The sequence below is a fragment of the Pleurodeles waltl genome, chromosome 9 (assembly GCF_031143425.1).
Source record: "Pleurodeles waltl isolate 20211129_DDA chromosome 9, aPleWal1.hap1.20221129, whole genome shotgun sequence".
Classification (NCBI taxonomy): Eukaryota; Metazoa; Chordata; class Amphibia; order Caudata; family Salamandridae; genus Pleurodeles; species Pleurodeles waltl.
This window is the reverse complement of record NC_090448.1, coordinates 335,829,057-335,856,432: the sequence shown is the minus strand read 5'-3', so window position 1 is coordinate 335,856,432 and position 27,376 is coordinate 335,829,057. Positions and strand designations below refer to the sequence as shown.

At 44.8% G+C, this 27,376-nt stretch overlaps 1 protein-coding gene across 1 annotated transcript in view; it reads left to right on the top strand.

The window, feature by feature from the left end:
• Positions 1–27,376, top strand: part of USP4 (ubiquitin specific peptidase 4) — a 789,752-nt gene that overhangs the window by 417,115 nt on the left and 345,261 nt on the right. The window contains exon 12 of the mRNA XM_069206879.1: positions 20,029–20,112. Coding sequence (XP_069062980.1) covers positions 20,029–20,112 — 84 coding nt within the window. The remainder of the gene's footprint in view (positions 1–20,028; positions 20,113–27,376) is intronic.

Below are 27,376 nucleotides of genomic sequence, written 5' to 3'. Positions count from 1 at the left end.
ATCCCAGGAATCCAAAACCAGTTGGCCGACAATCTCAGTCGAGATCACCAACAAACCCATGATTGGGAAATTCATCCCCTGATACTGCAAACTTACTTTCAAAACTGGGGAACACCGCAAATAGACCTATTCGCAACAAAAGCAAACTCAAAATGCCAAAACCTTCGCATCCAGGTACCCATACCCTCAATCCAAGGGCTATGCGTTATGGATGAGTTGGGCAGGGATATTTGCTTACGCTTTTCCCCCTCTGCCACTCCTTCCGTATCTAGTAAACAAATTGAGTCAAAACAAACTCAAACTAATACTAGTAGCACCAACTTGGGCTCGCCAATCATGGTACACAACACTACTAGACCTGTCAGTAGTACCTCATGTCAGACTACCAAACAGACCAGATCTGTTAACTCAACACAAACAACAGATCAGACACCCGAATCCTGCATCGCTCAATCTAGCAATCTGGCTCCTGAAGTCTTAGAATTTGGACATCTAGACCTTACACAAGAATGTATGGAGGTCATTAAGCAAGCTAGGAAACATACTACAAGACATTGCTACGCAAACAAATGGAAAAGATTTGTTTATTACTGTCATAATAATCAAATTCAACCGCTACGTGCGTCAACAAAAAACATTGTAAGCTACTTATTACACTTACAAAAATCTAAGCTAGCTTTTTCATCCATTAAAATACATCTCTCAGCAATTTCTGCCTATCTGCAAATTACACATTCTACATCACTCTTTAGAATCCAGTCATAAAAGCATTTATGGAGGGTCTAAAAAGAATCATTCCACCAAGGACACCACCAGTGCCTTCATGGAATCTCAATATTGTATTAACACGACTCATGGGTCCACCATTTGAACCTATGCACTCTTGTGAGATACAATACTTAACATGGAAAGTAGCCTTCCTAATAGCTATCACATCTCTTAGAAGGGTAAGTGAAATACAAGCATTTACCATACAAGAACCCTTTATACAAATACACAAACATAAAGTGGTTCTACGCACAAATCCCAGATTTTTGCCAAAAGTTATATTACCGTTCAACCTAAATCAAACTGTGGAACTCCCAGTATTTTTTCCACAACCAGACTCTGTAGCTGAAAGGGCATTACATACATTTGACATTAAAAGGGCACTAATGTATTACATTGATAGAACCAAACAATTTCGCAAAACAAAACAATTGTTTGTAGCTTTTCAAAAACCTCATGCAGGAAATCCAATATCCAAACAAAGCATTGCCAGATGGATAGTTAAATGTATTCAAACCTGCTATGTAAAAACAAAGAGAGACCTGCCTATTACACCTAAGGCACACTCCAATAGAAAGAAAGGCGTTACAATGGCGTTTTTAGGAAATATACCAATGACAGAAATCTGTAAGGCAGCAACATACATTCACAAAACATTACTGTGTGGATGTGTTAACAACGCAACAAGCCACAGTAGGACAGGCAGTATTAAGGACATTATTTCAAACAACTTCAACTCCTACAGGCTAAACCACTGCTTTTGGGGAGATAACTGCTTACTAGTCTATGCACAGCATGTGTATCTGCAGCTACACATGCCATCGAACGGAAAATGCCACTTACCCAGTGTACATCTGTTCGTGGCATGAGACGCTGCAGATTCACATGCGCCCTCCCACCTCCCCGGGAGCCTGTAGCCGTTAAAAGTTGATAAAAATAAACTTGTACAATTGTAAATTTTTAAATATATATCACTTTTAGACACATTATGTACATACATAGTTACTCCATTGCATGTGCACTATTACTATATACACAACTCCTACCTCACCCTCTGAGGGGAAAACAATCTAAGATGGAGTCGACGCCCATGCGCAATGGAGCCGAAAGGGGAGGAGTCCCTCGATCTCGTGACTCGAAAAGACTTCTTCGAAGAAAAACAACTTGTAACACTCCGAGCCCAACACTAGATGGCAGGATAATGCACAGCATGTGAATCATATATATATATATATATATATATATATATATATATATATATATATATATATATATATATATATATATATGTTTGATGGCATGTGTAGCTGCAGATACACATGCTGTGCATATCCTGCCATCTAGTGTTGGGGTCGGAGTGTTACAAGTTGTTTTTCTTCTAAGAAGTCTTTTTTTGAGTCACGGAAGCAAGTGACTCCTCCTCTCGGTGATAGTGAGCATGGGCATCGACTCCTTTGTTAGATTGTTTTTTTTCCACTGTCTGGTTTGGATGTGTTCCCTCTAGCTCTGAGACTTTCATTTCAGAAACGTTATATTCACTTTATTATACCGTCTGCATTGTTTTGACCGCGTTTACATCTGCAGTCGATCCGATAGTACTGTCGGGGCCTACCACACCATAGCCTAATGGATCGGACTCCATTACGATTCTGTCCTCGATGCCACGCAAAATTCCCTTATACTGATCAGCACGTGGTATGTAATCTTTGCCTTTCTCCTGAACATAGAAAGGAGAATTATGAAGCTTGCCGTTTGTTTCGTTCGAAAAAGACACTGCCTGACCAAAGAGCAAGAAGACTCGAGATGGCGTTGAAATATACAGAGTCTACTGACACCTTAGAGGAAGAGCAGGCACAGACTGCTGTTTCGATCCAAAATTCCGACTCCGAACCAGGATCAGAAGACAAAGGCCAACAGATCACAGTGGCACAGTATGTGAGTACACCTGCCCTTACACCCACTTTCAAAAATCTAGCAAGGCCTTGGGTGCCTCACTGCTGGAAAGCCATGGTTCCACCCGAAAGAAAGTTATCGGCGACCGGCCCTTGGGTTCGGTGCCGAAAAAGGCTAAGTCACCCCATCAACCGGCTACACCTGTTTCGGTGCCGGAGTCGGACAAAAGAATAAAAAGCTCCACCTCTGAGCCAAATAGAGGAATCTGATATCCAACCAATATTTAGAGGTTATGGACAGTAAGCAGAGAAGAATACACATCCACAAAGAGACTGGAAAAATTATTGCTTCTCCACCTCCACAGACTAAAAGAAAGCTGGCATTTCAAGAGACTCTCGATAATGCTCCACCACCAGCAAAAAATGTTAAGCGAAAGGAGAAGCCATCACCTCTCCAACTTTCTCCACCACATTCGCCACTGCTTTCTTTTTCTCCACCTACTACCCCACAACCACTACCGTCACCATCACACTCCCACACCTACTCACAGGGAGACACAGTGGACCCTTGGGACATGTATGACTCGGACCCTATACTGTTCAATGATCCTGATCTTTATCCTGCTAAACCTTCACCACCAGAGGATAGTACAGTTTACACCCCAGTCATATCAAGGGCAGCTACATACCACGGGGTCCAAATGCATGCAGAACCTTTGGAAGAGGATTTCCTTTTTAATAAATTATCCTCTACCCATAAACCCTACCAGTGCTTACCAATGCCTCTTGGTATGCTTACCCACTCAGACAACATATTCAGGGAACCAGTCAAAGCAAGGGTTCTAACCCCAAGAATTGATTAAAAAAAAAATAAAAAAAAAATAACACTGCACCCACAGACCCAGTCTACATTACGCAACAACTGCCACCGGATTCTGTTGTGGCCAGTGCAGCCAGCAAACAGGCTTATAGTCCTTCAAGGTATACCCCAGCCCCTGACAAGGAAAGTAGGACGTTTGATGCTGCTGGCAAAAGGGTAGCTACACAAGCAGCCAACCAATGGCTTTTTGCCAATTCCCAGGCCCTGTTGGCAGGGCACATTGGGATGAAATGCGAGAGTTCTTGCAGTATCTACCAAAGGAACACCAAAAGAGAGCACATCAAATCCTAGAAGAGGGACAGGCTATTAGAAATAACCAGATTAGATCTGCCCTAGACATAGCTGACACTGCATCTAAAAGTATTAATACTAGTGTTACAATCCGACGACATGCATGGCTAAGTGCCTCAGGTTCTAAACCCGAAATACAGCAGGCAATTCTTAACATGCCTTTCGATAAACAGCATCTCTTCGGACCAGAAGTAGATACTACTATTGAAAAACTCCGAAAGGACTCAGGTGCTGCCAATGCCATGGGAGCTCTATATACCACACCTTTTTGGGGTTCCTTTTGGAAACAACAGTTTAGGCATGGGTTTAAACCCCAAACTACAGAGGCGTCCACCTCCCATCCAAAACAAACGCAGCAGTATTATTCAAGAGGGTCATTTAGAGGCTCTTGCAGGGGGCAAGACTTCAGAGCCAGAGGAAAGTTTACTGCCTCAGAGAGTGCTACCACAAAACAATGACTTCCCAAACATCCCACAATCTCATACGTCTCCTGTAGGAGGAAGACTGCAACAATTACACTCCCATTGGTAAAACATCACCGCAGATCAGTGGTGTAGGAAGCTGGCTCTGTATATACTATCTCAAAGTGAGAGATAGTGTGCGCGGAGTCCAGGGGTTCCCCAAGAGGCTTAACAGAGGCAATAATAGATCATACTAATGCTCTATTTGTGGTATGTGGTCGAGCAGTTAGGCTTATCAGAGGGTAGTGTTAAGCATTTGTTGTACACACACAGGCAATAACTGGTAACACACACTCAACGACTTAACTCCAGGCCAATAGGTTTTTATACAGATAAATATTATTTTCTTAATTTATTTTTAAACCACAAGATTCAGATTCCAAGTAAGTACATAAATTGTAAGGTATTTGGCAGAGGTAAATATAGAACTTTGAATGAAAACAGTAATGTACACAGTTTAGCAAAAAATGGCAATAAGCTATTTTGAAAGTGGACAGTGCAAAATTCAACAGTTCCTGGGGGAGGTAAGTAGAGGTTAGTTTGTCTGGTAAATAAAGAACTTACAAGTTCAGTCTCCGGGGATTAGGCAGCCCACCGTTGGGCGTTCAAGTCAACCCCAAACACCCAGCAACAGAGGGCCAGTCAGGTGCAGAGGTCAAAGAGGGGACTAAATAACATAGGCGCCTATGGAGACTAAGGTGCTCCGGTTCCAGTCTGCTAGCAGGTAAGTACCTGCGTCCTCGGGGAGCAGACCAGGGGGGTTTTGTAGAGCAGGTGGGGAGAGCAGGGGTGCAGGGGGGAGTCCCAAACAGGCACACAAAATACACCCTCAGAGGCACAGGGCTGGCCGGGTGCAGTGTGCAGTGTGCAAACAAGGCGTCTGGTTTTGTATTGGAATCAGTGGAGAGACACGCGGGTCACTCTGGCGATGAAGGCACAGCACAGGGGGGGCATCTCTGGCCAGCTGTCGACTGGGCAAAGGTGAGGTCTGCCTGCTGGTCACTACTGCATCAGTAGTTGGTTCCTCTTGGGCCTAGGGGCTGCATGTGCAGTGCTTCTTCTAGGTGTCTGGTTCTTTGTTACCAGGCAGTCGCGGTCAGGGGGTTCCTCTGGATTCTGTCTGCAGGTGTCATCGTGGTGGTGCAGGGAGGTCATCTCAGGGTGGACATGTCATTGGAGTCACCTGGGGGTCCTCTCTGCAGTGTTGGTTTCTCTGGACATGGGCCTGGGGCATCGGGTGCAGAGTGTTGGGGACTCACGCTTCAGGGGTGAGGTGAGAGTCCCTTTAAAGATGGTTTCTTCTTTGTTGCTTTAGACAGAGCTGCTGTCCACTGGAGTTTCTTGGTCCTTTGAATTTGCAGGGCAGTCCTCTGAGTCGGCAGAGATCGCTGGTCCCGCTGGATGCGTCGCTGTTACATGTTCTTTCAATCTGGAGACAGGCTGGTAGGGTTTTTTTAGGTCAGCAGTCCTTCTGGTTAGGTCATCAAGGAATCTGATTTCCTGGGCTCAGGGTCGCACCTAAATACTGAATTTAGGGGTGTTTTTAGGGCTGGAGGGCAGTAGCCAATGGCTACTGTCCCTGAGGGTGCCTACACTCTCCTTGTGCCTCCTCCCTTTAGGGCGGGGGGCACATCCCTATTCCTATTGGGCTAAATCCTCCAAAACAAGATGGAGGATTTTCCAAGGAGGGTGGGTCACTTCAGCTCTGGTCACCTTAGGGGTGGACCTTGCTGAGGGGATGACTCCTCCTTGTTTTTCTCATTATCTCCCCGGACTTGCCACCAAAAGTGGGGGCTGTGCCTGGGGGGCGGACATCCCCACTAGCTGGAGTGCCTTGGGGCATTGTAACACAAAGCCTGAGCCTTTGAGGCTCACTGCTAGGTGTTATAGTTCCTGTAGGGGGGAGGTGTAAAGCACCTCCACCTCCTACAGGCTTTGTTTCTGGACCAGGGAGCACAAAGACTCTCACTCCAGGGGGTCAGAAACTTGTCTCTCAGTGGCAGGCTGGCAGAGGCCAGTCAGTCCTGCATTGAAGGATTGGGTAAAATACAGGGTACATCTCTAAGATGCCCTCTGATGCCAGTGTTGGATTTATTACAAAGTGCACACAGTGTGGGTTTATTGTTCTGAGAAGTTTGATACCAAACTTCCCAGTATTCAGTGTAGCCATTATGGAACTGTGGAGTTTGTTTTGACAAACTCCCAGACCATATACTTAATATGACCACACTGTACTTACAATGCCTAAGAATGGACTTAGACACTGTAGGGACACATTGCTCATTCCGCTATGTCATCACCTGTGGTATAGTGCACCCTTCCTTACGGTTTTAAGGCCTGCTAGAGGGGTGACTTACCTATGCCACAGGCAGTATTTTGTTTGCATGGCATCCTGAGGGGGATGCCATGTTGACTTTGCCTTTTTCTCCCCACCAACACACACAATCTGCAATGGCAATCTGCATGTGTTAGGTGAGGGTTCCCTTAGGGTGACACAACACACGCTGCAGCCCTTAGGGCCCTTCCCTGGTCACAGCGCCCTTGGTACCACTGGTACCTTTTTACAAGGGACTTATCTGTGTGCCAAGGGTGTGCCAATTTTGGAAACAATGGTACATTTTTAGTGAAAGAACACTGGTGCTGGGGCCTGGTTAGCAGGGTTCCAGCGCACTCTGTCAAGTCAGCATCAATATCAGGCTTAAAGTGTGTCGGGGGGAGGGGACAAGGTGCCATTTTCCTACAAATGGGTACTCTCAATTATACGTTATTGCCTAGAACCCATCTCTACTACACCAAATATTCCCCCTTGTTCTCACAGACTCTATCCAGAACACACTGTTCTACTAAAACAAGAAGTACAATGTCTATTACTAAAAGGGGCAGTAGAAATGGTTCTCATCTCACAGCAAGAACAGGAGTATATTCGCTATACTTCGTTATACCAAAAAAGGATGGGACTCTCAGACCCATTCTAGATCTCAGACCTCTAAATTTTTATATCCTGTCTGAACGTTTGCACATGGTCACTCTACAGGACGCCATTCCCCTAATACAAAAACATGATTACATGACGTGTTAGATCTGAAGGACGCGTACTTCCACATTCCCATACATCCAGCTCACCACACGTACTTAAGGTACGTAATATCGGGCAATCACTACCAATTCAAAGTACTACCCTTCGGGATAAGAGGGAAATTCCGACCAGGGAACCACAACTAGACGCTGACTGCCTCGTTGCAGATGCTGAACCAGATCACAGGCCTTTGCTTAGGTATGAGGGCTGATGTCTCCCAAGGGATTCAGAAAGGCAAGTTAGAAGCTTAACATGCTGTGCTCGAAATAGAACTAGCTGAGGGAGAGTAGAAATTATTAAACACCATGATAGCGTTGTTCTTATGTTTCACTCTCCTCGTGACTATTTCAATCCTACTGTGTTGTATGGTTCTGGTTATTGCGGTTCACGCCTTATTATCTAAAATGCATTTGTTTTATTAAAACATTATATAAAACTTATAAAATTGCTAACTAGCAGTGCCTCATTTTTCTAACAAGGAAGAGATGATTGGGCAGCCGAGCTTTCCACAATATTGGAAAACAATTCACCTGGTAGCACAATACATTCCAGGGATACACAACCAATTAGCGGATGTTCTCAGCAGAAATCATCAACGGAGACACGTGTGGGAGATTCCCCCTCAAGTACTTCAAAAATACTTTCAACAATGGGGAACACCAGACATAGATCTGTTTGCCACCCGCTAAAACACTAAATGCCAAAACTTTGCATCCAGATACCCACATCCCTTATCCAAGGGCAATGGTCTATGGATCAATTGGTCAGGGTAATTTGCTTACGCTTTTCCCCCTCCCCCTCTCCCACTCATTCTATTTCTAGTCAACAAATTGCATCAAAACACGCTCAATCTGATACTCATAGCACCAACGTGGGCAAGTCAGCCGTGGTACACAACACTATTAGACCTGTCAGTAGTACCACACTCCATACTCCCAAACAGACCAGATCTGTTGACACAAAACAAAAGGCAGATCAGGCACCCAAATCCCAACACACTCAATCTAGCGATTTGGCTCCTGAGGTCATAGAATTTGGGTATTTACAACTACCAACTGAATATATGGAAGTAATTAAGCAAGCAAGAAAACCCACTACCAGACAGTGCTATGCCAACAAATGGAAATTATTTGTATATTACTGTCAATCTAAACAAATTGCCCCTCTTTCAGCATCAATAAAAGATATTGTAAGCTATTTACTTAATTTACAAAAATCAAATTTAGCATTCTCTTCCATAAAAATACATCTCACTGCAGTTTCCGCATATTTGCAAAATATACAGCAGAGCTCTTTATTTAGAGTTCCTGTTATCAAAGCCTTCCTGGAAGGTTTAAAACTCATCATCCTACCCAGAACACCTCCAGTTCCTTCGTGGAATTTAAACATATTGCTTACGCGACTTATGGGCCCACCATTTCAACCTATGCACTCATATCAAATGCAATTCTTAACATGGAAGGTTGCCTTCCTAGTCACAATTACATCATTGCGAAGAGTTGGTAAATTCAAGCTTTCACTATTGAAGAACTGTTCATACAAGTACACAAACATAGGCATAGTACGAACTAACCCTAAATTTCTTCCTAAAGTAGTATCACCTTTTCATATCAAACAGTGGAACTACCAGTCTTCTTCCCACACCCAGATTCTGTAGCAGAAAGAGCTCTACATACATTAGACATTAAAAGAACTCTAATGTACTACATAGATAGGGCAAAACCATTCAGGAAAACTAAACAGCTATTTATAGCTTTTCAAAATCCTCATACTGGTAACCCCATTTCAAAACAAGGTTTAGCAAGATGGATAGTAAAATGCATCCAAACTTGTTACCTTAAAGCTAAAAGACAACTCTTAGTTGCTCCTAAAGCACATTCGACAAGGAAGAAAGGTGCTACAATGGCTTTCTTAGGATATATACGAATGGCTAAAATATGTAAAGCAGCTACTTAGTCAACACCACATACATTTATTAAACATTATTGTGTAGATGTTTTAGCAGCACAGCAAGCCACAGTAGGTTAAGCTGTACTGAGAACATTATTTCAAACAACTTCAACTCCTACAGGCTAACCACCGCTTTTATTGGAGGAATAACTGCTTTCTAGTCTATGCATAGCATGGTATCTGCAGATACACATGCCATCGAATGGAAAATGTCACTTACCCAGTGTACATCTGTTTGTGGCATGTAGTGCTGCAGGATCACATGCACCCTCCCACCTCCCTGGAAGCCTGTAGCCGTTTAAGTTTAACAAACACTTGTACATATGTGTGTGTGTGTGTATATATATATATATATATCGTCCATTAGCATGGACATCTCTTTTCTTTATGCTCTATCACTCCTACCTTACCCTCTGTGGGAAAACAATCTAAGATGGAGTCGATGCACAAGTTGTAACACTCCGAGCCCAGCACTAGAAGGTGATATATGCACAACATGTGAATCTGCAGCACTACATGCCACAAATGGATGTTCACTGGGTAAGTGATATTTTCCATACACCCCATCCCGCCCCACCCTCATAGAGCTGTCTCTAAGTATATTCCTAGAGAATGTGAGGGATCCCTCATTCTGCTTCCGTGAAATCTGGGAAACTAATAAAATCTGACCGTTGGAGCTGAAGAAGCGTGGTAATAAGGAGCTTCCAAACCACCTTAATGCTGGAACCCTTTCTGGAGATGGTGCCCCAAAATTGGAATAGGGTTATACTAGTCAGATTTAGTTTTGACCAGATAAGAAGCCAGCTCGTTTCCCCTGGACCAGTTTGACTTTGTAACATTTTGTGTTTTTCTGTAGGTACTATTGCTGTTATACCAGAAGGTTTTTAATTCCATTCCTCAAAGGTCCCTCTGTTTTTCGATATATTCAACTACTTTTATATTAGCAGAAACTCTTGACCATGGGAGTTTGTATAGATGTGGCTGCATTCCTCAGGCTTGCCTGTGTCATAGACAGTCACTGTTGCCACAGCTGGTCTGATGTTTCCTGAGCTGTTTAGCCTCTTGGTCACTGCTGGGCCTTTATTCTTGTCTTGTATTTTGGCAGCTCAGCATCGCCTGGGTGTTTTTTGTAACTCTTGGTTTCATTTATTTTGTCTTGCAGTATGCTCTTTGAGGGCTGTCATTCACTTGAGGTTTTTATGATAATCATGTGTTTTATGTTGTTTTTGACACACGCTGCTGTTCATATGTAGTTTTTATCCGTCTCTCCATACTAATATATTGTTGTGTAATTTTAATGTGTTTTTAATGTTGTTAATTTTATGTGATTTTAAGGTTAATTTGAACAGAATAAAGGTATTGAATGAAATTGAATTGATATGTTTGAAGTTGAAGGTCTCAAGATTGGGTATGAAGACAGCAGTGATTGTTGACTTCTGGTCTAACCAGCTGTGGCGGTTTCTTATAGTGTTCAGGTTTTCGTGGTTTAGTAGTTACGCGTTGTTGTTGGGAGTTGATCTGTGGATCAATAAGAAGGTGCAAGCAAAGGTTGTAGTAAGGTGACAATGTACTAGCAAGTATTCACAACCATTCATGGTCAAGTGTTCAATGTGTGTTATTTGTAAAGACTTCTTGAGGATGACTGCTAGGCTACTTTCACTCTTGTTAATATGATTTTGTTGGTGCTGTATTCGAGGAGAATGGCTTCATGGCGGGTGTATGCACAAACTTGTGTCTGTGATTAACAATTGGGTCTGGTGCATTTTCTGATTGTAATTTGCATATTTTGAGATTTTAGATCGTTCTTGTTCATGGATCTCGCACTGAGGAGCTTGCTTTTTAGCTGATGGGTCTCAGTTCTCTTGTCGCAATGATGCTTTACGGATATGAGGCCTTGTGTGGGAGGAGTGGAATGGGTTTAGGCCAGTAGGGATGGGCGGCTGCTCAGGCTGTAGCCTCATAGGGTTTTAGAGCAGACGTGGGTTAGGGAGGAAGAGAGATTGCATGAGAGGTGTGGGTAGGGGTCATTTGTGAGACTACTCTGGCCTTAGCTTGAGGCAAGATTGAAGAACAGGCGTTTGCTTTAGAGAGCCTAGATATGGAGGGAAAGTGGACATGGGTGTGGGTAGGTGTCAGTAAAGCTGAGGAGGGGTTGGTTCTGGTTGTAGCCTGAGGTAGGTTTGAGGGCAGCTTTTGGAAAAGAGGATCCTATTGTTGGAGAGGTGGGTATTTTATGCACGCTTTTTGTGGGAAGTGGCTGAATTGCAGATGCAGGGCTGCACAGCAGGTTGAGTGGGGTGGGGAAGGGTGAGGGGCAAGGTGATTACTGTGAATCTAGTGATCATTTGCTCATGTCTTGCCCTAACGTTTAACTTCTTGCTTGTAAGTGACATTATTGGTGTCCACTGTTTTGGTTCAACTCTTCTTGTGGGCTGTCCTTAGTAAAGGTCTTTTTTTAAAGCTTAGTGATAGTTTTTTCACCCTGTGGTTTACAAATGTCTGAGGTTTATTACCAGTAGTACTGGTCTCCAACTTTCAGTAGCCACTATCTTATGTAGTGGTGCTTGGCTGCTTACCTGAAGGATTGGAGGACTGAAGGAAGTTTCAGAGTGTCTCCCTCAAGACCCTTTTCATGCCCAAAAGAAGGCATCTATAGCCTGTTACCCTTTACCTCGATGCCTGGTTACTATATTGATGAGTTATGTCCAGTCTCTGAATCAGGTAATTTCTGTAGGTTCTCTGTCGCAAATAGCCATTTAGTGCATAGTGAACAACAGCCTTTGTTTCTTTTGAACAAAAATAGCATCAGTGGTGGCATGCATCTGCACTCCTACTATAGCAAGGCAGAGAGTTTCCTTGGCTCCTGAAGATGCTGTTCAATAGTCTAGGACTTGCCAACTGTTCCGTGCAGATGCGAGGCACTCCTCTGGCCTGTCTGATTTTTCCTCTTAATAGAATGGATTTAGGTACATTGTACTTTTAGCTGTCATAGCTAAATGCAGCAGATGAGGCGCTTGCATTTATTGTGTTAGTTTAATTTTAAGCAGACAGTGCTACAGTTATTCTTGTTGGTTCAGTATTCCTCTAGTGCCCTTGAGGCCCTATAGATGCTAGAGTTCCAGTACACTGAAAGTAAACCCACATCAGCTAGTCTCGCACCAATGCACAGAATCATTGCTGTTCAACCTGGGACTCTTCATCAAGTAGTCCAGGTCTTAGCCGCTACCATCCCAGAGACTACTAAGACCATTTTGGACATAGTTACTTTAAAGACCTTTTTACCACCGGAGTTTGCAAGAGACATCCAGGTTATGAACCTGATTTTTTTTTTATTGTTTATTTATTTTTAGCTAAAACTATTGTTTCAGCCTTGAATGTTTTAAGACTGCTAGGTCTGGTAACATCCTGCTAGATCCCTATTTTTGGTGGCACATAGACACCCATTGTTGGAACTTGCACATGGGCTCACCAGTAAAGGTGCCTTCTCTGAGATCTTGGTCTCTCTGTAGGTGTCCCAGGACTTGCAGTGGTGCTTGACAGACACCAACCTGATGTCTGGCAGGCCATTCTGTTTCTCACTTCTGGAGACCACAATAGTACATTGTTTCTCTTGGTTGTAGATGTCACCTGGACAAAGTGGAGATCTGGGGATTTTGGACTAACTTGAGCATTATCACCACCCAGACTTTTGGGGCTGGTTGCCATTCAACTGGTCCTCAAGGCATTTCTACTGTTGATAATAGACCGATCTGTCCAGGTGCTGAATGACAACACAACCACTATGTGGTTCTCTACCAAGCAGAGCCGCATGGAATGATGTGCTTTAGTCTGAAGGTGTTGAGGTGAAGCCGGTTGGCACTCCATGATTTTTAGTAATAGAAAATCATGGTGCCGGTTTCCTCCGCATCAGAAAGAGTAACTCGGGTGTAATCTTGGGACCCATGTGTGGTATCTACACCTGGAGGTGGTCTTGATACCACAGACTGCGTGGGTTACGCCACGGAACAAGCATAGTGCTCAAGCAACAAACGGATATTCATACAGCTGGATTTTCAGTGGATGCCAAGTGTTTCCAAAAAGACCTTTGGTGGCTTTAGGCTGTTTGGGAAGAAGGCAGAGTCCACATTAGAGAGGCTCAAGGATAGCTGTGTTCAAAGCCAGTTCCCAAGGGTTTCTTTCAACATTATGGGAAATGAAGGGGCTGTGAACAAGGTGTGGTACACAGGATGCAGCAAACCTCACAGCCATTCTGCTACAGACCCAGACTTTACCCAGTTCGAGTCTGTGGACATCAGTAGAGACTTCAGACTTGTCTTCCCCCTTCTCTTTTGCTGTGGCAGCTAAGTGACTTTGGTTTGCCTTTTCAGAGCCATGGAGAAGCAATATGAGGGAAAGGTTAAAGTTGTTTTTTTTCCTTCATATCTGAAGATCCAGTATATCAAATGATGGGTATTTCAAATCTTTCAAAGGAGCTACACACTACAGTTTATTTTGCCAAAGCCCCCCCAGGCAACCCCCCATCCCCCCCCCCACACACACACACATCCCTCCTTTCATCTTCTATAGGTGAGAAAAAGGCTCTTTTTGACATGGTTAGCCCCACGTTTTGTCTGATGTATGAAGTAGCCTAAACATTGTAGTGCCCAGGGTCCTGGCTAACCAGGTTCCCTGGGCCAGAGCTGTTGCCCTAAAATTGTTGTGATGCATTGGCACAATTGTTTACACCTTTAGCTACCACTATAAGCCCCTAGTAAAAAGTACTTAGGTATCCAGGGCATGTGGTACTAAGGGTAGGCCCCTGAGGGCAGCAGCACTGATTGTGCCACCCTCCAGAGCCATGCATCCAGATGCACCCAGCACTGCCATTTCAGGCTGTGTCCTGGTGCAAGCCTAAAACGCAACTGCCTGTGTGCCCTGTCCACCATACACTGCACACACTATGGATAGGACACCCCTCTGGCAGGCCTTCCTGCCCTAAGGCAGGGTGCACCATATTATAAATGAGGGCATAGCTACATGAGCAATATGCCCCTACGGTGTCCTTGCCAAACCTGGGACATAGTCAGTGAACACAGCAACCATGTTAATACATGTGCTGGACACTGGTCAATACAAGTTTCCCAGCTACATGACGGCCACTGAATCCTGGGTTGTTTGGGATCAACCAACTCAGAATAATAAATCCAAACTGGTACCAGTATTGGATTTATACCCAAATGTACCTTGGGGTCACCTTAGAGGTGCCCCCTGCAAAAGCTAACTACCCTGGCATGGTTGCTGACTGGTCCTATCCAGCCTGCCACCTTCAGACACCCAATTTACAAACCTTGGAGGAGAGATCAGTCTCTTTGGTTTGTAGAACAATGCCCTTCCTGGGTGGAGGTGCTAACACCCTCTCTCTGTGGAATGTGCACTGCCCAGGCGGTGAGCTTCAAAGGGCTTACCAGCTTTGAAACTAGACCCCCAGTCCTGCTGCTAGCAGCAGATGGTCATCCCCTTTGCAAACCCCACTTTTGGCAGGAGCAAAGACAGGAAACTCCACAAAGGGTAAGAAGAGTGCCCCCCACCTGACATGCACCACCCCTAAGGTGTTGCATGCGAGGTGGGCACTTCATTTCATTTTCCTCCATCTTGGATGGAAGGAAAATAGCCAATCAGGGAAGGGAAGTGACCCTTCCCACAGGAAGTGGTCACTTTGGTGGGTGTAGCCGCCCTAAGGTAGATGGCCCATTGGTCACTACCTTAAAACCCTAAAATGCCCACTAAATACAGTATTCAGTGGGCATCCATAGACCAGAACATCAGATTTGACAGAAAAAAGAAGACCAGCACCAATAAGATCCAAGGCACGGGAACTGTAGACCTGCTGCAACAAAGAAGAGGTGCCAAACGCTGCCTGCTGCACCCAGGACCCAACAATTGCCGCTGAGGAGCTGCTGGACAACTGGAAAAACTCTAAAAACTCCAGAGGACCTCCAAGCTTAGAAAATCGTCATAGAACTCCTTCCAGAGTGGAGGTACTACTCCACACCTGCAAGAAACCAGGAAGCCATTGAGGGTCACTTCACTGACCAGCTACTAAATCCTGAACCGGAAGCAGTAGCTGGACCAAACAACACACTGACAACCGCGAGGACAAACCCTGCAAGTGAGCCAAGTTTGGTGGCACTGCACCCTCCAACCTTGCCTGCTGCATCATCCCTACTGCTCCATTCGCAGTTTCAGCAGAGTTGCCTCACACCACCAACCAATCCTACCCCAGTATGTTGCTCAGCAGGTTTGTGTGGCTGTGGTGCAAGCAGCCAAAGTCAATGGGTTTTCCAGCCCGCTACTCCCCCCTCCAGCTTCACCTGCAAAAGCCCTTTAGTGTGCCCTTATTGGAGCATGACCACCCGGTGGGAGATATGAACAGACGATTCTTGCCAGGTTGTTATGCCATAACATCAGACAGATCAGTCCTACAAATTGTTTGGATTGGCTGTGTCCTCCCCTTCCCTCCTCTTCCTTTCCACACTGTTCTGCCTTCTCCTTAATAACAGACGGAGGACTAACTTTCTGTTTTGCAGCATGAAGAACAAGCCTTTTTGGCCAAAGGGGTTTTTGAGAGTGACTGTGCCAGAAATCGAATGTGGTTGCTATTCCCGGTACTTCCCGGTGCCCAGAAAGGACAAAAGCCTCTGGCTTTAGAAGTGCGCCCTCTCAACGCTTTCCTCAGGAAGGAAAAAATTCAGACTGCTCACATTGGCTCATGTCTCGTCTACTCTAGACTTTGAAGACTAGATGGTAGCTTTGGGCCTCCAGGGCACCACTTTCCATATACCTGTCCTGCATTCAGACGTTACCTGCATTTTGTGGTGGGATAGAAGCATTTACAGATTGCTGTGCTTCCTGTAGGTCTCACCATTGCCCCGCTGGTGTTGATGAAAGGAGTGGAAGCACATCTTTGGAGGTCAGGTGTTCCAGTCTTATCGTACTTTGATGCCTGGCTGTCAAAGGTGGGCTTGTGCCACGCAGTAGTCAACCACCTCCAAGACTACAGCAAACCTTTGCAGTTCACTATCAACGTGCCAGAGTCACACCGGACTCCTTTCCAAACGCTGCCCATCATCTTAGCCATTCGGGACATGGCTCGGTTTTGTGCCTTTCACCTGTGGAAAAAGTCAGGACATTCAGGCTATGATCCTGATATTTCAGCATTGGTCCTTGAGTTCAGTGAGGTCAATTGTGAGGCTCCTGGGACTGATAGCCTCCTGCATCCTGTTGGCAAAGCACTCCAGGTGTCATATGAAAGCTCTGCAGTGAAATCTAAATTCTCATTGGTCCCAACATCAAGGGAACCTCTTGAACACGTACAGATTTCAGAAGAGGCTGCAAAGGATCTGCACTGGTGGTTGTTGGTTCGTGATTGGATCACTGGCAGGCCCCTCTCCCTTCCCCACTCAAAGCTAACAGTGGTGATGGGTGCATTTCTTCTGGGCTGGAGCTGCCACCTGCAGTAGATGGAGATCAGGGGGTCTCTGGTCTCTGGCAGAGTGCTCTGCTCAATATCAACATGCTGGAGCTGAGAGCCATCCAGTTGGCACTGAAAACTTCCTCCCATCTATCAAGGGGAGGCTGGTGCAGATGCTCACGGACAACACCAGCACCATGTGATACTGTATCAAACAGGGTGGGGTAGGGTCTAGGACACTGTGCTTGGAGGCCTTTCACCTCTGGAACTGGCTAGACCTCCTCTGAATTTTCCTGGTGGTGAACCCACCAGGCAGTATCTTTGTATGCATGGACAGATGAACTCAGCTGTTGGTGCATTGTGGATCAAGAATGGCAGGTACACTGGGAGGTGATATGTAGTCTTGTATGCAAAATGGAGAGCACCTTGACTTGATATGATCTCCTTCAAGAGGAACATGGCACTGCCAGCAGCTCTGCGCAGTGGAGTTTCCAAGGCTTCTCTTGCTTGGACACTCGTCCTACCTTGATTGGAACTTTGGACACCTGTATGCCCTTCTGCCGATACCACTCCTGCCCCGAGTGCTCAAGAAGATTAGAGAGTTTGGTATCCAGAGCTCCTGGGCTTTATCATCTGTCCTCCAATCAAGCTGCTCCTCTGGGAGGATCTACTGTTGCAGCATCAGGGCAGGGTTCTGCACCTAGGCCTTTGCAATCAATACCTTCATGCATGGAGATTGAGCAACGACAGCTGAACGCCTTTGGTCTTTCTCCAGAGGGTGGTTAATGTCATCTTGGCAGCTAGATGTCCGTCTACAAAAACTCCATACGCTTGCCGCTGCAGATTCCTCCACCGACCCTCCCACCCTGCCAGTTCTCTGATTGTGCGCTGTATATTAATAGGATCCCAAGTCTAGGAATCTGCATACTGCCTTAACAATTTACTTTTGGGGCTCTGCGTCTGGGGAAGTGGACAGCCTCTAAAGCAAAGGACATCAGCTCGTGACAGTGGTGCCTATATAGGTTTTGCATGGCATTTCTGGAGCAGAACTGTTTGAGGAGCCGCACAGAGCCATCTTCAGGCACACAGAGGTACTGCTGAAAGGTTTCAGGTTCTAATCTGATGCCTGGGGAAAGGTGAGGAATCTGCAGCTAGATAGTCTCTACCAGAAAGAGCATTATCGAAGGTAAGTAACTTGTTCTTCTGGATGCTGGGAAACTTTTGTTGTAGTTATAGGGATAAAAATATGTCCCCTACAGGCAAACCTCATCTTTCTTTGGAAATTTCCAATTTTTTTGAGTTATTAGGGAGAGTTGGGACGAATGTGTACCTCCTGGTTTGTTTAGGTAATACATGGTGGTCATGTTGTCTGTTTTGATCAGGACATTTTTGTGAATAAGGACAGGCTGAAAAGCTTGGAGTGCGAGGAAGAAAGCTTTGGAACTTCTCAGGGAAATCGTGGTCACTTAGATCCAAACCAACTCTCATTTACAGTATGATCTCATATACTGTACAAATGACAAAGGCAGTATAAGTTTTATATGCAAAGGACACAGTTAAAGCTTACACGTCGGCCCCTTGGCTTTATTATGTTTGCCAGATCAGCCATTTCATTTACTGAAACCTAAAGTGCCCCGAAGTCTTTCATAATGACTAAATGGCACCTTAATCATGTGCCTGCCAATGAAGCCTATTCACAAATGTCCTTGGGGCTCCGACTGTTAAAGTGAAGTTACTGTTTGTGATAACCTCTGCACATTGTGTTAGACGGCTGCTGGTTCTGATAGTTCAGCCACTCTATGCTGCTGCCTTTCCATAAAAATTGGTGCTGGGGACCCGGGCCTCCTTCCTGCCCAAAGAAATCACCCTTTCATGTAGGACAATCTGTAACTCTGCTGGCTTTTGTCTCTCTACCTCATTCCTTGAAAGAGAAGGGGAGACTATCTCCTTGACGTGAAGAGAGTCTTAAGCTTTACGTTGAAAGCACAAGAGTATTATGTTAATGATCGTTTTTTTTGTGGGATTTGCTGATGCTAAAGGAAAGCAGTATAGAAGAGGGCTCTGTCAAGATGGATAGGCCTGTACATAAAATGTGTTGTTCTCAGGCAAAGAAGGCCTCGGTGTTCATTCTACCTGAGCTAAAGCCATCATTAGGGCATTTAGAAAGGTGTTCATGTGTTAGACATATGCCTTGATGCAACATGGGCATCAGTGTAAACATTCGCAAAACACTACTTTGTCGGCCAGGTCCACTGGGTGGGGCACTTTTTGCCTCTCAATCCTGCAGGACATTTTGGTTTGTAACCACTTTTCAGACACCTCTGCCTGTTGGGAGGTGCTGCTTGGGTATGTATTGTAAAGATAATTAGAACATTCCAACACGAAAATAGGTTTATTTATCTTTGGTAGTGTTCTTTCTAGTGACAACTTTAATCGCAGATTCCTCACTTCCCACCATCTTTTCTGTTCTGTGGAGTGGATATCTGCAGATTCTGAAAATATCCCTAGTTGGATTACAGCGCACTGATACTTGTAATTTGTATCTGCTCATTCTCATCTGAGAGGGATGGAAATAGAATGATATGTGCAGGTGTGGTGCCTATACGTGGCTCCGCTCTGTCACTTCCAGAGCGGTGGAAGTTTGCCTTGAAGTCGCTGGCTGCATTTAGAAATGATTGCTCAGCTCCAGTATGGCGTCTAGGAATATTCCAACGGTGAGGAGCCTGCGTTAGAATATGAATCATAAAGAGCTTTACCGAAGATGAGTAACTTGTTCTTATGGTGAAATCTCTATCTTATTATTCTCCTTCTATTGTTGAATGGCAACCTTCGTTCAACTAAAGTTTCGATGCATTTACTAACATTTAAGTCATCTTTGACATTGCAGTTTACATATTACATTGCTGTTGTCTGCATAAATGGTTAGACTATTGAGGGCTTATAAAATAGTCTGGAAATTTACGTTCCAATAAGTGGAATATTTCCATTTTAATAAAAGCTTTATCCTTCCGATTATAGCACCTCCCACAGTATGCGAAAAGGGGCTCTCTGCATCCTAAAATAAGGCTCCGGAGTCTTCCTCTCCCATTTCAGTTCCAAGAGTGTATTCCATGAGTTAGGTACAGGAAGTAATGTTTTGGCATTTACTGTTTACTTCTGGTGTTGGTTAACAGCCAAATCACTTAGTATTTGTATTTTTTGACAAATGTGATAAGCAAATACTATTCCTCAAATGTACTGTTTTTGTTTTTGTTTTTTAGTACCGTGTAACCGTTCCAAAAATGGGAGCCGTGGCTGACCTATGTGCAGCTCTGTCACATCTCACAAAGATACCGGCAGAGAGTGTAAGACTTCTTTACATAAATGGTCTATAATTTATTTTGATGCTACATACCATTTGGGATTTTACAAGATTCAAATGCGCAAACAATTTTATCTTGTTTGATTTATTGATACTGCTCAGTTGTGTCCTCCTGGCTAGATATCGATACTTAAACAGAAGAGCCTTTTTATATGTTTAAATACTTTTAATTATTCACCATCAGGGCATCTAACATAACCACAATGGAACAAATATTAAATACAGCAATGTTAGCTACCTATAAAATGGCTTCCCACATATTTCGGTGGAGAGACTTAAACCTCACCCCCGTTAAGGCATTGTTCTTGAGGTAATCTTTGACTGTCGTCTGCAGATGCTGTGAAGTGAGTTATTGGAGTGCTTCCTCCTCTTTCCAAGACTGAATTTTTAGTTACCTTTCCCGTTTTGTAACCATTTATCTAGTACAGCTGACTTCTAATTTTAAGAGTTTTACATCTCTGTGAAGGTTTCCTCCAAGGTGGAGCTCTCTTGAGTGTCCCTATGTGGGAGTGTCGCTGGGCTGCTTAGCCGAGGGATGATACTTCCCTGTTACCACAGCCAGTACCTTTTATTTTTTCAGTCATTTTAGCTGATCTAGTTATGTAGCCTGAGACCCTCGTGACCTATTGCTCACAACTGTAAAGCGTCTATTGCTTGCTTTCCAAACGTGTTCCACAATACTGCCACTTTGCTCTTCCTTTTCTAGTGAAACTTTAGATAAGAAAAGAAGGTTATTGTTTTTTTAGTCAGATTCGTCACATTTATCTGTAGAGGAATTCACTAGCAGTAGTTTTTATGCTTCCTTGATCAAAAAGATGTAAGAAAGAACTGTGAAATTTCTACTTTCGGGTGGAAAAGTGGGGAAGGTTCTGACTTATGTTTTGCATCCCCTTCGGAAACTTTTCCCTCCCATTCAAAGAAGTCGACCTTTTCAAAAATGTTTTCCAATCAAATCAGATTTAGGAACGTATTCTCAATAAGTCAATATTCTTGTTTTTTTGCAGTTACCCGAATTACTTGTCAGTATATGTGACTGAAGCACCACTCCAAACAAGTATATATTAGATTAAAAGAAAAGCAGGAAATTGTGCACCTCTGTAAAGTATGTTTTTGACTAAATTAGACGTTCTTTCAAAAAAGAGAAACCTGACTTTTTCTTTCTACAACTCCAGATAGCGAAATTGGGAAAATTGAGGCAATGGGGAAGACTGTCTTCTCTTTGGGGAGCTTTGCACCTAGCTGCATAGACACAGCTTGCCCTTTGGCCCGTTAAATCCCACTCCTTGTGGGAGATAGCACAGATGGTCAATCTGAACCTTCTTGACCACCTTTGTGGGAGTTTTGCAGAGGTTGGGTCTAATGGGCAGGACATTATGGAGCAGACCCCGATCTTGATTCTTGATTTGTTCGTAAAATGAATATGCTCTTCTGTTAACATCTGCTCCAGTGCTTGGTTATGCTCCATTGGGTTTTCAGGCAATGTCAAAGCAAATCTTTTGAACTTACCCTTTGTCGAAATTTGCCCTTTCATTGAGAAGACCAACAGTGTTGAAGAGCTTTGAGAAGAGATGGAAATGAGCTCCATCAACAGTACTGCAAGTCCAGGAAATTCTACAGAAGACTCATTTCGGCAGAGCCAACCTTCCCAGCCTGGGTAGCACCAAAGGATTTCTTTCCCAGCTATATTAAGCATGCTGGTTCAAAAAACAGTTGTGAAAGCAACAGTCCTCTTATTCCTCTCTTCCCACACTGCAAAACCACTTTAATTCACCCTGTCGGTATATGTGTTCTGTGTGTGTGTGTGGTGGGTGGTGGTATGGGGTGGCCTATCCCCGGGGTAGGATGGCATTCAGTCACAACAGATAATGGTGCCCTTCGTATTGTGGAACAAGACATGCCCTTCCCTTCCAGGACCACCCTCCTCCCATTTGCCTTTTTCTGTCTGTCAGCTCCGAAGACCATGCTTATGTTCATCAGCAGAAGGTTCTTGTTCTGTTGCGCCAACATGCCATGGAGTTGATTCCACTGAAGGAGTTGGGGCAACAAAGCTACTTTCCTTTTTTTCCGGTTTCCAAGAAAGATGATGGCTCCCATCCTGTTCTACATCTTCACGTTTTGAACACCTTCCTTATCAAGGGGAAGTTCAAAATGCCTTCTTGCTCAGGTTCTCTTGACTGTACGGTGTCCCTTGACTTGCAAGACATAGATTTTTCATATTGTGGTGGGCTCCACCCACCATCAATGTCCTTCCATTTATATTGACTTCAGCACCAAGTTTTCGTGAAGATGATTACTGGTGTTGTCATACATATTAAGAAGTCTGGAGTCTGTGTTCCTGTACCTTGTTCACTGGCTGCCTAAGGCAGGCTCATCACAGCTGGTGGCAGAGCACCTGCAGATAACAATCTATCTGCACTTAATCTGGTATTTTCTATCAATATCTCCAAATCACGTCACCAGCTCACCCAGGTTCTCTCCTTCATCAGAGTGGGGCTGGGCACCATCTCCCTTGAAGACATCCTACCTCCCAGCATATTGATACTTTCAGGCTATGCTCCGGATGTTTCAGGAGTAAACTCTTCTTCAGGCCTTGACCGTCCTGCCTCCTTTGGGTGTGTTTTTGGCTTACATTTTGCTAGTGCTCCATACTTGATGGCACACATGTACATAAATTGGTGCCTTTGCTTCCATTGGGTGCAGGACGTAGTAGTTAACAATATTAGAATTTCCTTAGAGGTGCTGAAAACCTACAGTGGTGGCTGGTAAAGGAGCCTCTCACATATGGGAATCCCTTCTGCCCTCCAGTGGCGATGTCCATGATAGTGATCGATGGCTCAGCCCTTGGCTGGAACTGTCATCTCAATACGTTGGAGATCAGGTCTTCCTTCAAGCAAAGTGATCCTGCCCTTCATCCTCAGTCAGTCATGGCAGGTCCTGACCCACATCATGACTGAAGTGTGGTACACTTAAAAGCAGAGTGGCATAGGCTCTGTGCTCACTGTGTGCATAGACACTTTTGCTGTCGTCTTTGGGTCCAGTGTCTTGTGGCCATGAACTATCTGGCAGGCTTGCTGAACGTGGTGTTTGTAGTAGCTACATTCTTCCTGATCAGATGAGTGGCATCTTTTCCTGAGGTGTCGTCATATAGTGCCTCTTGGGTGTTCTGCTAAGTCTCACAAATAGCAGTGCTTTTGTACCAAACACAAGAGTATTTTACTTTCTACTCTGACATAACTTTCAATTGCATGCAGTATTTTCCTTTTACATGGGTTTCACATGAATGGTAAAATTCTACAAAAACTGAAAAAATACCAAAGAATCACTCTAGTTAAAATTGCATCATAATACTTGCTGTATCTATGACACCAGTGCCTTTACCGATCTAGAGCCACAGGATCGTGTGAAGCCGGTCCTTTGCTTATGTCCTAAACACCGTTGTTTAAGGCCCTCAACTTTAGGCACCAAAGAGAAGCATGATTTGTAAATAACTGTGTGAAGGCACCAAAATATAGTTATTTCAGCCTAAGTTAGAAGATAAGGCGGAGCTCCTGTTTGTGGACTCAGTGGCCAGTTCAAGAATTGGATAGTTTCATAATCCCAACCAGTGAATTAAATTATCCCTAGTTAATCACTAACCCACACACTCTGATGAAAGTGCTGGATAAGGTTGAAAAGTACCTAAGCATGTGAAGAAATTCTTCAAATGAATGCTGCAAAAGTCACAGGATGTGTTATTAGCAGAAGATTAACTCTTCATCTGGCTTAAAGCTTATCTCAGCTGGAGAGCCAGGAAAACAGGTTAACAGTAGAGCACAGGCCAACGATTCATCTCATCAAGGAGGAATGCCAAGCACCAGGACACCCTGTGAGCATAACTCTTATAGCAGGCAAGGATCCTTGAGTCCTGATGTAGTTCTTAGGATCCTGCAGTGGATCTTCAAATTCTGCTGCATCTTGCCCATTAACACATTTACAATCATTTATAATGTTGCTGCAAAGAAATTTGTTTTGTCCCAATAACTGTCACAATGTATTTTCTGTCTAATTCACATTTTAGGAGCTACATGATGTCCAATCATATATTTTGTCACTACGTAGCAATATTGGTTTTAATTGTTTCTTATTGCAGACACCTTTCTCTTCTTTTGTGTGAAGAAAGCAGTGAAGTTACAATGTGTGTTTTTCATGTACCCAAATAAGAATGACCAAGAGGGATTGTGTAGTCACTATACTTGTAAGATCCACCTCTGCCATGAGCTTTGGGACAATACGGTTTCCCGGGTGGCACTATTGTAATTGATCATGACTGGATATGGATTGTATTTTATACTCCATTTACCCTAAATCAGTTGAATAACCAGGGCTTTGGAATTGCGTTTCGGAACCGTCTGCCATTAAGGATTATGTCTCAAACATTGGATCTCATAGATATTCTATTATTGATTGTTATAGGCAGCTAGCTCGATTTATGGTGTGGCATCCTATACTGAGTCCAAGCAACCCTTAGTAATATCTTAGTTGTCCAGATAGCATAAACTCTCTAGGGGTAGCTGTAGTGAGCAGCTAAAGCTTATCTTGGTGGAGTGTAAAGCCCTTGCAATACCAAAATAGTCAGACAGTAACTGTTCACAAGAAAGAACCACACCAGGTGTTGCAAAAATAAAGTATTCTTTATTACAGCACTAAGGCTATACTAACATTGGTATATCTCCACTTGGAGATATCAACCCACACAATATATACGTAGAAAAAAAAAAACCAGAAATAGCATAGAAATACATGGGGCCCTTTGAGGAGACCAAACGATATACTAAGAAAGTGCTATAAGAATGGAGTTGCCAAATTATAGTAAGTGTGTTGGAATCCCAGGTGATGGGGAAGTAAGAAAATACTAGAAGTAAGGAACTGTAATCCCACAGGCGCCTAGGTGTAGAGTTATTGAGCTGTGTCCCCCATAGTCTAACACAGAACCGCCGCAGTTTGATTTTTATGGACTCAGGACCCTTCCCAGTGGACTCTGCGGAAACTAGTTTGCACAAGGAAGGGTGGAGAGTGCCATCACCCTTGGATACCCAGAAGATCGGAGTACCAGGAACCCAGGCGTGTAGGGATGAAGTGGCATTGGAAACCCTAGTTGAAGTCAATAGAACCCTCGATTGTCCTGCTGCTGTTGCGACCTATGGACCAGGTTGGTGGAACCAGCGGTGGATTCCAGACGAAAAGAGCCCGAAAAAGAAGGGGAGAGTGCCCAGACCACTAGGAGATGAGCAGGTAGGCAACGGCCACCCTCTTGAAGGTGAAGTTCCTGCAGGACAGTGAAGGAGGAAGTCCAGCTGCGGAGTGCAGGGGGATGCAGAAGATCCTTGGAGTCACCCACAGACTGCCCCACGTCGTTCGCTAGATTGCAGGAGGGTCAGTGGCCATCAGGACCACCAACAAGCCTTGGCAAATGCAAATAGCTGGTGCAAGGAAGATTGCAAGCTTTGGAGGACCAGGAAGGTCCTAATAACTCGACCTTTTGAGGGGAGTCAGGGCAGGCTTTCAGCAGGAAGGAAAGCCAGTGGGAGTCTGAGGAGCCCCCACGATAGACCCACTATCAGCAGGCACATGGAATTGCAAGGAGGTCTCAGTAGTGCAACAAATCAGGTTGCAAGAGCTGCAGAGTGGAAGCTGAATCTGGAGTTGCAGAGTGGAGGCTGGGGCTCATAGGAGCTTGCAGATCTTGGAGCCAACAAGCCTTGGCAAGAACAACAGTTGCGGTGCACAGGGGTTCCGTTCCAGTGGCTCCAGCAAGGGTCCACCGTCTCCCAAGCTGGTCAGAAGACAAGTTGGACCCAAAGAGGGTCACAGAACCATCGCCTGTGAGTAGAGCCTTTACATTGTCTGAGGGCCAGCAGGATCCACGAGCTGGTCGTTTTCATCTTGAGGTGCCTGCGGGTGCAGGGGAGTGACTCCTTCACTCCAAGGGAGATTCCTTCTTGCTTCTTGGATGCGGGCAGAGTCCTTGTGACCCTGGAGGATGCACAGCAACAGATGTTGCAGAAATCTTGCAGGAGCTGGAGAAACAGTGTTGCAGTGGGAGCCCTCCCAACTGGATAGTCTTGTTTTAGTTCCAAAAGCAGATCAACAGTGGTTCCGGAGGCCAGAAGCAGAAGATGTCTTGCTGAGAGTTCCTTGAAGAGCCTTGCTCAACGAATCTGAGGGCCCACCCTCAGGAGAGCCCTTAAGTAACCTTAAAAGGGGGTTGGTCACGCTCTGTAGTGACCCACCTATCATGGGATGAGGGACATCATCTATCTGGCCTAACCAGCCAGATGCTTGTTTACAAGATGGCAGAATCAAGTGGCCACCTGGCAGAGCTCTGTGTACCTCCCTAGGGTAGGAGCTGGACAGCGGGGTGGTCACTCCCCTGTCCTTTGTGTGGTTTCGCGCCAGAGCAGGAACCAGGGGTTCCTGAATTGGTGCAAACCGGATTATGCAAGGAGGGCACGAAATGTGCCCTTCAAAGCAGTCTGGTGACGCTCAGAGTCCACTCCACCCTAGCCCATAGACACCTATATCAAAGGGAGAGGTAGTCACACCTCTGCCTTGCAGGAAATCCTTTGTTCTGCCTTCCCCCACTTGAGTTAAGCTCAGCAGCAAGAGGGCATAACAATGTCTGGGGTCAGCAGCAGCGTGGGCTGGCAGCCAGACCCTGGAAGGCTGCACAGGCAGAACTAGCGGATCCTCTGAGGAATCCCCAGAGTACATTCCAACAAGTTTGATACTAAACATGCCTAGTTTCGGAGAAGCCTTATGTAGGTGGACCACTCCTGTTGACCAGTGTCCACATCATACCTTAAGATGGCTTCCCCGCACTTACAAAGCCCAGGTACTGGAGTCTAAGGTTTGTAGGGGTACCCTGCTCATGCTGGGGTACCCCCACATTTGGGGACAAGCACCCTGCCCTTGGGTGGAACGGCCCTACCAGAGGGGTGACTTACAGTGTCTAAGTACAGTGACCAGGATATAAGGCACACCTTATATCTTAAGTGAAAAGTTTGCATGGGCTCTGAAGGGTGGCACAATACATGCTGCAGCACATGGGAGTCTCCTGGTGTACCAATGTCCTTTGTACCTAAGTATCACATACTAGTACAATATACTAGGCACTTACATGGGTGCACCTGTATGCCAATTGTGGGGTGTGAACGTTTCCCAGCAACCACATTTAGAGGAGAGAGCACAGACATTGGGGGTCCTGATTA